Source organism: Leptopilina boulardi, unplaced genomic scaffold, assembly GCF_019393585.1.
Source record: "Leptopilina boulardi isolate dan_hultmark-lab unplaced genomic scaffold, ZJU_Lbou_2.1 LbouV2_367, whole genome shotgun sequence".
Lineage (NCBI taxonomy): Eukaryota > Metazoa > Arthropoda > Insecta > Hymenoptera > Figitidae > Leptopilina > Leptopilina boulardi.
Window position 1 is genome coordinate 269428 of NW_026137937.1, and position 14787 is coordinate 284214.

The 14787-nt window shown below is 28.3% G+C and overlaps 2 protein-coding genes across 2 annotated transcripts; both read left to right on the plus strand.

Moving 5' to 3' along the window:
- Nucleotides 1–143: 143 nt before the first annotated feature.
- LOC127287065 (uncharacterized) lies at nt 144–2387 on the plus strand. Its single transcript, XM_051313788.1, has 3 exons — nt 144–547; nt 1018–1190; nt 1318–2387. The coding sequence occupies exons 1-3, from the start codon at nt 300–302 to the stop codon at nt 1626–1628; spliced, it is 732 nt and encodes a 243-aa protein (XP_051169745.1). The 5' UTR covers nt 144–299; the 3' UTR covers nt 1629–2387.
- A 1068-nt stretch (nt 2388–3455) lies between these two features.
- Nucleotides 3456–11321, plus strand: LOC127287029 (uncharacterized). Its single transcript, XM_051313727.1, has 2 exons — nt 3456–3936; nt 9758–11321. Exons 1-2 carry the CDS (start codon nt 3456–3458, stop codon nt 10198–10200), a joined length of 924 nt encoding a protein of 307 aa, XP_051169684.1. The 3' UTR covers nt 10201–11321.
- Nucleotides 11322–14787: the final 3466 nt, after the last annotated feature.

The following is a 14787-nucleotide window of genomic DNA, read 5'->3' on the forward strand; positions in this document are numbered from 1 at the left end:
CATACGGATGGATGGGCGGATGGTCAAGCGTATACGACAGACGACGAACGGCACTTAAGAACCAATAGGTTGGAGTGGGGGCCATCAAAATTTCAAAAACGTACGCGGACCCCTTTCGCGTCGAGGATAAAAGGCAGCATCGTGATTCTTTCGGCCAGTGTCGATACGATCGTCGTCGTTCAAGCAGTTTAAGAAAAAAAAATCTGCCTTGGATATTTAAGTATCGGTGGGTGCTAATACGTGCCATAAACAAATTAACAGTGCGAGATAAATTTTTTTGGTGGTAATTAAGTGCAAAAATGATGAAATTCGTGGTGGTTCTTTCATTAGCCGCGGCTACATTTGCGGCCCCAGCCTCACAAGAGGTTCAACAGCGTTCCCTTTTTGAGGAAGCTATTGATGTTTATTCATCATGTGCCGATGAAAATGACATGGCCGTGTGCCTTAAACTTAAGGCACTTAATTTTGTCGACAGAGCTGCACGTTCCGCGGAATTTGACATTACTGATGATCTCAAAATTGTTCAAACTGATGAAGCCAAAAATAGGTAAGGGTAAAAAAAATGAAAACGACACGCGATTGTGATTTGTATATACATATATATATATATATATATACTTGCGCGAAAGTGAATCTCAGTGCGATTGCGTCACGTGCAATCAGGTGAATAAGAGGATTATTACGATTCGGAGTCTTCCTTTCGCCTTGACTGTGTGATCTGGATCAATTTTTTTTTCATTTCTTCGTTTTTATTCCAATCTCAAAACTTTTTTTTTTTATTCTATTCCTTTTAATTATGATTCACTATTTTTTTTAATTCCTTTTTTAAATTTTATTTCTGCCTGATTGGTTCCTGTATTAAATCCTATTTCATTTTTCATTCATGGTTTACTATTTTTGAAATCAAGAGTGAATGATGAGGGAGAAAGTTGAATGAGATAATAATTGATGATGATGATAAGATTTCTTCTCTTGGAGAAAGCTGAGGATAGTAATTTTGATCTTTTTTTTTTACAGTCGCGCTGACTATGGAAGATCATTGAACGAAATTGAATCATCTTTGCCCACTGAAATTGAGGCCAGAGAAGCTGCAGTTGATAAGGCTCTTTTCGACAGAACTGCCAAGTTCCTCAGCACCCACACTGTTGAACTCAACCTCGGTGATGAGTCCTCCCGGTCCCTCGAAGAAGGTATGTGAAATGTTTGCAATTTCTTTCTTTTTCTTTAATTTTCCTTTTTAATAATTATTACAAACCACGTGATCTTTATTAACTGATATTTCATGCAACAATTAACGAAATTTTCCTCTTCATTCAGGTCGTGGCAAAAAGAAGAAGATTGTCAAATCTTTGATCCCTCTTCTCTTGCTCTTGAAATTGAAGTTCGCCGCTTTGATCCCCATTGCAATTGGAGTACTTGCTTTCCTCGCACTGAAAGCACTTGTCTTTGGCAAAATTGCACTCGTCATCAGCGCAATCTTGGGTCTACAGAAACTCATGGGCGCCAAACATCAAACATACGAAGTTCCACATCACGAGGAACATCACGAACATGGATGGGGAAGATCAGCGAACTCATGGGAGCAGGCTTCGGATCTTGCTTACAACGCTTATCAGCCAACCAATTAAATTTAGTCATTATCATTTCACCATTTCATCCTCGCACTGCCTTAACACTTGAGGCAGTCGACGGATCATCGAAAGTGTCGTGACCAGGGCTAATGATAAATGTCTTCATACACAATGAAGCTCTCGACTCAGGGACTGATTTATTTTTAGACAGTGACAGTGATACAGACACAACATCGACGACTACAACAAACTGATCATGACAATTGATTGAATCTTGATGATCGATCAAATTTTGTTTCAATTATTGACCAATTTTCAACAAGAGTTGATCTCTTGTGATATGAATCTTTGATTCTGAGGATAAACGAGATTAGATCTTGAGGATCAAAGATATATTAAACAGTTCATTTTTTTTTTTTTTTTGACGATTTTTGACAAAATATTATGACGACAGATAATGATCATGACGACAGAATAAATGGACAGTGTTTCCAATGTTGGCATTATGACAGAGACTGTACACATATATTTAGATTACGTTTAAGGCTTATTTATTTTCGACACAAAGAGACTTCGTGGTTTGAAAGATCAGACTGAACTGGTCGCGACTCATATCAAATCATTCGTGCAGCATCCCTTCGGAATTATCGGGATAGATTTCTCCATGGATTGTGTCAATCCATGTGTGAATCAAATTATCCTGAATAATTCTTAGTCAGAATTGCTCACAGACTTATCCAATGATTATTTATTTCGACAATGTCGATTCACCATGTAACTTATGTTATTTATAAATAAATATAATTATTTTATAAACATGTTCTTTTTTTAAATACATAAAACCTGATTTGCTTGGTTGACTTTTAGAGTATATATATATATTTGATAGTATAATACTCTTTCATGACATTTGTCAGAATTCATCATCACATTTACAAGCGGAAGTCACTTACTTGGGACCATCAAGCGTTTCAGATCAGACAATAATAAAAAGAACTTTGGAGGAGTATAACTTTCGCTTCTTGTTTGTTTCTCAAGTGAAACCGATTGTTTCACTGCATGTGTGGGTGAACGTTCCTAAACTTATAAAGGTGGGTGTTCACTTTGGAATATTCAGTAGTTTTGTTTGAGATCTCGTTGAAATTTGTGTGTTAGTTTGAAGTTCGTTTTCTTTTTTAAATATAGAAAAAAATTAATTATTAGACTTTTAATGATTCAAATTGATAAATCATCATTGTATTTGAAGTTGATTAGCAGAATGTAAAAATTTGCAGAAATTTTCCAAATCAGTGATTTTTTTTATTTGGAATGTTTTTTTGTGTGAATAGTTCTTTAAATAAATTTTTAGCTTAACGGATTTTTCGATTGGATCATATTTCAACTAATCAGATTTTAAGTGATCAAATTTTTTGACATTCTTTAACAAAAGCTAATCAGCTTTTTATTTAATCAATTTTGAATTAAATTGTTCGTGAATATAACTTTGAAATTGTGGAAAATTTTACTTAGACAACACTGAAACTAAATAGTTTAAGAAGCTTATAGTAGAATTTAAAAGCAATTTGATAGTAGAGGAATTGCTTATATCAAATTTTCGCCCGAACAAGTTAAATCTGAGTAACTTTGAAATTGACCAAGTAGTTACAAAAGCAACCTGAAAGCTAAACAATTTTAAAACGGATCAACTATTTGTTAAAAATAAATTTTTAATTTAGCAACTATTCACCTGAAAAACTCAAAAGTACAAATAAACTTTAAAACTGATCAGCAATTCCCCTAAAACATTCTTTAATCCTCAATAAATTTTCACCTAAACAACTTCAAATCTGATAATCTTTTTTCGAGCCATTTACTTAAAAAAAAAAAAAACATTTTCGCAGAGAAATGAAGAGTCAAATAAGAAATCTTTGCTTATTGCTAATGTTAACGGCGGTATTGGCAGTAATAATAGAATCGAAATCAGGACCGGAAATTGATGCTGATGAATCGACTAGTTTTAATGAGGCTGTAGGAATTTGTTTATCGAAAAAAATGTACGGTACCATGGAATGTATAAATCGTGGTGCTTTGAGTTCACTTCAGACATTAAATGAGAAGGATGATCTCGATTTTGGAGATATGCGATTTCAAAGGATCGAAGGTCAGGCTCGCGATCTTCTTGACCTGGATTATGATCCAAAAGACTTTGGAAATGTTGTAGAGGCAGCTTCTCGACTAATAGAGCGTAGAAATTTTCGATGGGATTTGGGAAATTGGTATCCAGGCCTACAGATGCGTGTTGGACCTACTTTAAACGCAAATGGAATTCTCGAATTTATATTGGATGAACGAGTTTCTAAATTAAACAATAGACAAGCGGGAAATGGTGAGTTGCTCAATAATTGGGATTTTAATTAATTTAAAAAAAAAAAACTATTGATTCTACAAAGACAAAATATTAGTCTGACACAAAAAAGAATTGGTTCATTTTTGTCTAACAATAATACTACTTTAAAAAGAAACATTAAAAAACTTTTTGTTTAGAACAATATATTTCATTTCTGATACTTTAAATATTTCATTAGTGAGCAATTGTTCATCTTTTACTAACGTTTTTCGACAAGTTAACAATATTTTTGACAAATTATGAACCTCTTTAAGTGAGTTTCTAAGTTTATGTCTTTTGTATTTTGCAATAAAATTGTTTTATGGTACACAGTTCAGACGCGAGTATAATATTTAAAGTGAGAATGTTGTAGCGCTTGGCGTTTTACGAGTATTATATACGTTGTGCTTTGAGAATGAAAAGTTGACCGTTAGAAATGACTATTAGTGGACTTTTTGTTATGAATTAGCATATTTTGATTAATATTTCTTAAAGAAATTTAAGTTAATTGAATCAGTAATATATATATATATAATCTCATTGAGAAATAAAAATAAGTTTTCGATAAAAATTATTCTTTTCATTTTTTTTTAAATGGTTGTATAAGATTTTTCATGTCATAAACATATCTTGTTTTAATATAAAGGTTCGAAAGGTAATAATTAAGAGATAGTCATCATACAGTCTGATATTCATTTACCAATCAAATCTTTTAATTGCACCTTGTGCGAAATTTGCACTCCAAAATTATATGCTTACAAGACTTTAGAAGCTTATAAAACGATTATAATGGGAGATAGTTAACCTACTTTAAAGTACGAGTAAATAAAATATTATTAAAGAGTTTAATTTACATTATTTAAAATTTGGAATTATTATCATACATAGTAATTATATTAATAACAACGAGAAGATAGTTAAAATTAGGTAATTAGTGACTATTATTAATTATTTCATATACTCTCTAAATATGAATTAGTAAAAATGTTTACTAATTTGAATTAGGGACTCACTTTTTGCTTCTTAATTAGTAAAATTTTACTAATTGAGCATCCCAGTTCTACACGCTCTATTATTATTAACTTTTACTAACAATTAGTAAAATTGAAATAATTCTAAAGTAAAAAGTGAGTCACTAATTCAAATTAGTGAAGATTTTTACTAATTCAGATTTAGAGAGTATTATTCTTGTTTTTCTACTTATTATTATTATTTCTTTTATTATTATAAGGATACATACATGGAGAAAGAGGAATTGTTGTGGTTACTTAAAATTAAGTCCACACAACAATTCCGGATTGTCAATATAGAACCAGAAGTCCTACTTGTTTTTGGGACAAAAAAAATTGTTCAAATGGGATTGTTATTAAAACTATTCGGATTATTCGGTGAAAAAACAAAATTGTTTGATGAACAAAGAAAATTGTTATGGAACAGTTGAAATAACAAAACTAAATTGTTAAATCGGCAATACAATTTGTTGTATTAACAAAGCTTTGATCTCCCTAATACAATTTGATCAGTTTTTTCGCCTTCTACAATAATCGATAGCAGATTTCCGTAGGTCATATTACCAGTTTCATTTGCATTAAAATCTGTGGAACATGCAGCTTCTGAATCAAATTCTTTGACCTGAAACCAAAAAATTATTTTGAGTTGAAATTTGTTGTTAAATAATATTTAATATACATTTTGTATTCTTTAAGGTAAGGTTATGTTCAATAGTAACCGTGTATAACTTACTGATAAACGATAAAAATTGTCTCTTCATCCATCCACTACACTTGCAATAGATTTCTCACTTTAACCGGATTCATTATTTAATAGCACATTGTTATTTTTTCTAAAATAAACTAATAATAAAAGCAAAAGTGGCACATGTGCCAGAAGGAAACAACGCGACGATCTGCACGCCAGTTTGCGAGAATTCAATATGACCACGTGACATGGAACAATAAACTTGTCAGCTGAACAAATCCGGATTGTTCCATCAGCAATCGACAGAGAGTTTGCTTCTGTAACTGTACGGCATTGCAAACTGAACAAAACTGACAACAAAAAATTCGTATTGTTGTTAAAACAACATACATTTGTATTGACAACAATCCGAATTGTAATATTAACATTTCTAATTGTAACATAAACAAATCTACTGACAACAATCCAAAAATTATGTGCACAACAATCCCATTTTTCTCCATGTACATATATGAAAATTAAGAATTAACAAATGCATATTATCCTCAAATTTAATTTAAGAATGAGCCACTTTCGTTAGCAACAATAAAATTTACAACTATTGTGACTTTCACTTTAAAAGCATTTAATCTCTAGTCGTTATAAAGTATAAGAAACAAAAATTATCTTAATTGAATATAAAATAATTTTTTTTGACAGTTACAAGAAAATTGTTAATAATAAATAATAAATAAATAAAAAATCTAAACTATTTGTAAAACAGAAATAATGGACAATGGAGCAGCTGGTTTTAGAAAGCAGATGTTTTTCAAATTTTTAGGTAATTTCTTACATTCCTGTTGTTTGACCTCAATTTATTTTGGGCAAGGTACCAGAAATTTTTTATGTACCATATATAACTATAAATCTTAAAACTAGTTGATTTTATTCTTTAAATTTTGCTAATGAAATTTGTTTATTACTAAATTTCATCAATAAATATTGATGCAATTCAGTGAAAATTAATATAAAATATAGTGAATTAATGTATAAGTGAGTATCTTTTGAGTATGATTAGGTCAGTATGGAGGAGTATCGAAGTGTGACAAATAACAGGAAGGGATCAGCGTAAACTATCTACAAGATTACGTAATTATAACGGGGCACAGCATTCAAACGCCTCGAGGATGAATTTCTGATTAAACAATAATTAATTCATTCAAATTTAATTTTTGGTTGTACTAATTGTTACAATTTTTGGAAAGTGTTATTTATAAACTCTTAAATTTATTTTCTTCTTCCTTTTTAACTTTAATTCTTCACTAATATTCTTTTCTTCTTTCTTATTATTTTCATTCTTCTTTTATTATTTTTCATTCCTGTTTTATTTCTTTAATAATTTCTTTCTCACTTAATTTTCTTACTCTTTTCTGCTTTTACTTGTCTTCTATTTCTTTATTTCTTCTTTTATAATTTCTTCGTTTATTTCTTATTCTTCTTTTTTTAACTTCTTTTTTAATTTAGCTAATTTATTTTTACTCAGTTTTATGTTCGTCATTTAAATTTGTTACATTGATAAAATTTAACAGTATCAAAAAATTTATGCCATTTTTGATATTCTAATTCTAACAATATAAATAAAATACAACCCACCTATAAAATTTTCAAATAAAAAATTATTCTCAAAAATGTAAAAAATACATTTTTTCATAAAAAAGAAATATTAAAACATTCTAAAACTCTATCCCTAACGGCATCCGGATATTCAGGATATCCTATGGATAACCGAAAAGTAGGATATCCATGGGATGTTTCAGAGATATCCATAGGAGGCAAAATTCCTGAAATGTCCGAACAAAAAATTAAAAGTTCTCTAATTTAATCCATACTTTTCTAAAATGTTGTTATTGTTGGTGAAAGTCTAAAAATCAATTATTATTGAATTTAATAAAATAGTTTTTAAATTACAACGTTTTTAATTTTTGGCTTTTGAAAAAAAAATTTTTTTTCAATGTACAATATTTATAAGTAGAATGCATAAAAGTTAACATATATATAATGATTTTTAAAGCTTTTTTGACGAGCTACACGCTGTTAATAAAAAATTTTTTTTTAAATTAACATTTGACCTTGAAATTCAAGGTCAAAATGTTAATTTACATATATCTCAAAATCGGATTTTTTAAAATTATTTTTAACTATCTCAATGGAAAGCTTGACTAATTTCCTACAAAACATGTAATTTTCAGAGTGGGATCTTTTAAAGTTTTTGAGATATTAATTAATTAATTAATTAATGTTTATAACAAATGAAATATTTTACAAACGAATAAAGTTACCGTAATTCTGAACTTACCAATTGAAAGTTAAGCTAATTTCGCATCCAACGAGCCCTATATGAAGTATTTTGGATAAGTAGATTGTTAATAAACAATTAGTTAACATTGCAATTGTTTATTAACAATCTACTTATTCAAAATACTTCATATAGGGCTCGTTGGATGCGGAATTAGCTTAACTTTCAATTGGTAAGTTCAGAATTACCATAACTTTATTTGTTTGTAAAATATTTTATTTTTTACTAACAACAAGCATCCAAAAGCCCTATATGAAGTATTTTTGTTCAATTTCAGTTAAATAACAATAAAAAATGAAATATCTTACAAACAAATAAAGTTAGCGTAAATATAAATTTACCAATTGAAAGTTAAGGTAATTCCGCATCCAACGAGCCCTATATGAAGTATTTTGGATAAGTAGATTGTTAATAAACAATTGCAATGTTAACTAATTGTTTATTAACAATCTACTTATCCAAAATACTTCATATAGGGCTCGTTGGATGCGGAATTACGTTAACTTTCAATTACTAACTTCAGAATTACGGTAACTTTATTCGTTTGTAAAATATTTCATTTGTTATAAACATTAATTAATTAATTAATTAATTAATATCTCAAAAACTTTAAAAGATCCCACTCTGAAAATTACATGTTTTGTAGGAAATTAGTCAAGCTTTCCATTGAGATAGTTAAAAATAATTTTAAAAAATCCGATTTTGAGATAAACGTAAATTAACATTTTGACCTTGAATTTCAAGGTCAAATGTTATTTAAAAAAAAAAAATTTTTATTAACAGCGTGTAGCCCGTCAAAAAAGCTTTAAAAATCATTATATATATGTTAACTTTTATGCATTCTACTTATAAATATTGTACATTGAAAAAAATTTTTTTTTTCAAAAGTCAAAAATTAAAAACGTTGTAATTCAAAAACTATTTTATTAAATTCAATAATAATTGATTTTTAGACTTTCACCAACAATAACAACATTTTAGAAAAGTATGGATTAAATTCGAGAACTTTTAATTTTTTGTTCGGACATTTCAGGAATTTTGCCTCATAGATATCATGAGAACATCCAAGAGATATTCAAATTTCAGGATACAGATACGACGTCCATAAGATATTCTGAAATATCCGTTGCTTGTTAGGAATTCCAAGGAATAGAGGAATTTTTTTTAAAAAATTGCGTAAACTCGAAAATTCAACTCTATAAAATCTACGAATTTGTATTTGAGCGCAATCTAACGAGAAACTAGAGAATTCTTTACTCAGTAGGAAACTTGATAGTAAATACTTTGAAAATACTTTCAAAACGAGAAGAAATCTATTTTATTTTCAAATATCATACAATTTTTTTAATATTTTCTTCTTTTTGAATATATAACAAAGAAGTTAATTTAAATTGATTAATTTTGCGTATATTCAAAAACAAACGGAAAATATTAAAAAAAAAAGGTTTTCAAAAACGATCTTGTAAACAAATTCAAGTGGAAAAAATATTTAATTTTGTTTCCCATTTTTCTAGTAATTATTTATTATCTAATAAATCCATTTTTTTTGCTATAATATTATAAATTTTTTTTCTTAATTTCAAAATGAATCGGTAAAAATGATTAGAAGAATACCTGTGATTTTTAGCTAGGATATGCACCTAGAAAATAGAAAGGAATACCGAAGGTATTAAACTTGAACGTGCTGTGAGAATTACCCAAGAGAAGGCAGCACGGTCAAGGCCATTGACAACAAGGTCTCTGGCATACAGCAATACTATATAACCTTTCTCTTAAATATGTTTCCAGGTAGAACATTGATGAAACACGTTCTGTTGCCATTTCTTTTGGGATTCAAGTTCAATATGGTCTCATTGATTCCTTTAGTATTTGGAATACTTCTTTTTATCACGAAAAAAGCTTTTATTTTGACGAAAATTGCATTATTACTCACTGGTCTATTTGGATGGAATTCCATATTTTCTGGACCCTCAGGATCACCACCGATAAATTTTAATGGCTTTAGTTATGGCAATGGTTACGGGCTTGATACAACGGCACAAGGCGAATATCCTTATCACGAGCATCATGTGCCATATCAACCATTCGCTGGTCAAAATCCAGGAATTACTCCCTATTCTCATATTATTCGTGAGGTTGTTAACGTTTACGATGCCGACTCAACGGATGCTGAACGATCGTCCGAGACAAGTTCGAGAAATGGAAAGAATTTCGTTTGGTCCAAAGAATGAAATAATTTTCAAATTTTTTCTATTTATTTTTCAAATATAAATTATGTGCCTTGATTTACAAAAAGGGAAACATTAAATATTAATTAAATTCATTAGATTCGCTGAAAACTTTTTACTTTCAGGTTTCAAATGAAACTCTTCAATTTAAAAAAAAAATCTTCCACCATATTGGATATATCATTTTGAATTTTGGAAAAACGATATCTAATTCATAATCAGTGATGCAAAAAAACCCCGAGCAACGAGTTTCAAGTAAATAAGATAAACTTTAACGAAAAATCCGCCATTTTGCATCCGCCATTTTGTATTTTCAAAATTTGATGCCAGATTCATAATCAGCGATCTCGAAAACTCCTTAGTAACAAGTTTCATGCTAATCTGTTAAATTTTTGAAAATTCTTTCGCCATATTAAATTTGACAAATCTAGGTTGCAATTATGTAATTTCATTTTGACTTCCATATCGAAATTGACTAGCTTTTACTTTGATTTTTATTCTGAAATTCAATTAAAATTTGTATTTCAGTAAAAGTGAAAATAAAAGTGAATGTGAAAGTGAAAATGAAAGTCAAAATCAAAATAAAAGTCAAAGTGAAAGTCATTATGAAAGTCAATGTCGATGTAGAAGTCAAAATGAAATTACATAATTGCACCCCCTAATGCATCGCGCAATGGCATCATTATCAGTTATTTTCTTGAAAATTTGTTTTTGAAAGTTATGTCCCTTTTTGAAGAATAAGGCTCACTTTTATTATTACATATTTTATTGGAAAATTTTTTAACTTTTTCGTAAAAATATTAGAAAACGTTGATAAATTGGTTCGACACTTGAAAATACTATTCAATTATGAAACAGAGAATTTAAATGACTGTCACTTTAAATATCAAAACTTTAACCCCTACTACTTTCTAGAATTTTCTTTTTTTTTGCATAACGTAATATTGTAGGGATTTTTTATAATCAAATAGGGCAACAATTTACCAAAGTTTTAAGTCAATCTAATAGCTATTCTTGCAACATAAATATTTTGTCACCGATAGTAAAAATTTGTTTTTTTACATTTTTTTTTAAGCAAAACTTTGTCATTAGATAGAAGAAAATATATCTAAAAATTGTTTTATTTATTTTTTAAATTTTCCATCTGTACAAAAAACAATATTTTAAATTAAAGAATGTTTTCTTGAGAAAAGCTAATACATATTTTCGCAAGATAAAAATAATCTGTGCTTATACGAGTATTATATTTATTTACACGTAGATAATTTTTAGACAACAATAAGTTAAAAATAAATATTAAGACGCATTTTTGAAAAATAATTTATTCCTTTGTAAAATATTTAAGATTGAGAATAATGTTCTTTAAATGAATTATTGTTAAAGAACAGTTAATGAAACTCCTGTAGGAAGGTCATGCTACTACTCTTATGCAAATTATTACAAAGTCTATCTATGTAAAAGTTTTATGTTTGCATCCCAAGAACATAAATGAAAGGTCAATTTATATTATAAGTTATAATAATAACATTTAAAAAATTGATATTCTTAATTTAAGAATATAACTTTTACTCCAAGTTAACAATAAAATCGTCTACATTTTATTTTTATAGTTAACAGATAATATATATATATAAAATATATATAAATATACCTAAAATAAGAAAAACTTTCTTAAATTAGGAATGTTTTTTCCTTTAATTATTTTTGATTGTTTTCCTTTTTTTATGTAAAAAGTGTTTCTTTTCTTTGGGAATACATATAAAAATTTGACCTTAATGGAATCTAAAACTTATTCTTAAATTTAGAATAAATAAAATTTTTTCAAAGAAGGTAATAAGATATTTTAACCAACGAATTTCATGTTACGTGTACAATAAGTCAATATTGAAAAAATTTTATAATTTCAATTATCTGAAATCAAAGAAAAATCCAAAGTCTTATCGAATCCAAAAATAGTTACCTTTATTTATAGGAGAATATACTCAGGGTTGGACCCTGTTTTGAACTTTGTTTATAATCTTTTTTAAAAAAATAATTTTAGTCAATTGAGTTATATTCTTAGAAAGATGTACAAAAGGGGAACACTTTTGCTGAAGATCGTAAATTGATTGGTCTAAAATTAAAAAAGTTCTGATCATTTTAAAAAGAAAATCTAGTCAGGATTGAACATTATACTCAGGGTTGGACACTTTGTGAAAATCGATGCGAATTATGGGTACAAAAATAAAAAAATATTTATAACGTTACGGAGAACATTTTTTATGTTTATTTTTTTACATTATTGTTATTTATAATTGACAGCAATTAATATTATTTATAACGTTACTGAAAACGAATTTTAAGTTCATTTTTTCATTTTTAACGTTATTATTATTTTCTAATATCTTTGGCAGAATATGTGCTGTGTGTATGCGTCAATGTTCATTTGTATATTTATTTATAAATTGTGTCAAATTCATAATTAACAAAGTGTCCAACCCTGAGTGTATAAACTGTCCAACCCTAAGTAGAAGTAACTTTTTCAAATTGTGCTAACCATAACCAGACATGTTTCGCAATTCGATTTTTCACTTCATTTTTTCTTTAATCATGATCCCCACAATACATGCAATAAACTTACCTTGCCGATTTCTTGTTTTCTTTATTCATTTTTTATGTTTAATCACATCGCTCACAAAACTTTTTTCGTTCCTACAAATGCACCGACGTCACAACAGACGCTACTTTTGATCCTCCAAAAATGTAATGGCACAAATAGTTAGGTTTTACTACGAGAAGCTTCGCCACTTCCGTGTATAGATGGCGCTAGTGTTCTTATTTTAAGAAAGGCGAAGTGTCCAACCCTGAGTAGTGTCCAACTCAGAGTATATTCCCCTAGCATATCATACGCTGAAAAAAATGTATTTAATTCAAATAATCGGTTATTTAACTAATATCAAATAAATATTTACTTGTATCAAATAATTTTTATTTGAATTAGATATAAACTTTATTTGAACCACTAATTTCTGTATTTAAAACAAATACCATTTAATTGACTTAAATAATAATTATTTGATACAAATTAATATATTTATTTCATAATATTCAAGTAACTGATTATTCGAATCAAATAATTTTTTTTTCAGTGTAGCTTAAAATAAAAATAGTTACGTAATTATTCTATTTATTATAATGTATGTTATATTTAGTTTAATACGAGTTTAATAATAATTAAAGTGTGTAATCAAAGTTACCGCAGATTCACAAATTCAGATATTAGGTAAATGTTACGTATTATAGTACAAACGGGGATTTATGTAGAAAGTTGGGATGTATTTATACCTTATTTTTGTATGTATTAATTTTGTATATCAATTATGTAAACTAATTTTTTTTTGTAAAATGGACTGTAATTGGTCTACAATAAACGTATTATTATTATTATTATTATTATTATAGTACAAACGATGAAAGTTGTAAAAAACTGGAAAAATGATTATTATCAAAAAATTAACATAATTAATTATTAGATTAATTTTTTATTATTATTCGTATTATTTATATTGTTATCGTATTATTAATATAAATTTCGAGGGGAAATTTATTCAGGTAGTCAAGTGTACACTCTTCCTGTAATACTTGTGTAATAACGTGTAATATCGTGTATAATAATGCGTTATTACGGTGCTGTAATAACTCAAAAAAATCTGTAATATCTCTGTAATAATGTGTAATACTCTGTAATAACGGGTAATAACTTAGTAATAAGGGTAATATGAGGTGTAATACCGGTAGTCAAGTGTACACGTTTTTAACTAGTAAATTCCCCCTCGATAAATTTATATTTTATTTAACTGTGCAAGTGAAAACATTGTAATAAACAATATAATGTAAGAAATAATGCAAAATAAGTAAATCTAATTATTTAAGTTAACTAAAATGAAATTCATTTAATCTTATTATTTTTTTTTTTAAATAAAATGAACCTAAAATATATGTGCTATATTTGTCACTTTTTTTCATCTCAAAACAAACAAATGAGGTTAATTAATTAGCAAAAGACATATATGTAGAAATTATGCTCCATATCGTGGTTTAATAAGCAGGACAACAACTTTAATAAAAAAGTATAAGGTGAAGACAATCAAAATGTGATACGTATCGTTACGCGAAGCGTGTTCTTGAATCATCAGGCTCTCATCAAGATTGAATAAGCTCGAGTGATTTTGAATTCACGCCTTTTACAATATGTATACCTATTCTTCTGGCTCGCTTACTATCGTTTTCAGGTAGAGTGAAGATTCATCAAGTTATAATATACATATAGGTTGTATACTTCAATATAAGATGTATATATTGCAAGGTGTGTCTTTATAAGAATGCTATAAAAAAACAACAACTGTTGGAATTAAATTGCACATGCTTAAGATTGTAATGCACTTTTATTCACCTTTTACTCTTTGTTTTTAGCTCACTGTAAATTCGCCCATGGATTCCTACATCCTGGATTCGCGGATGAGATCCTGCTGCTTTCCCTGTAGTGTTATTAGTCTCACTCCATTATCACGTCGTCCTCTCTTTCGGTCGCCTAACTGTACTGTTCTCTTC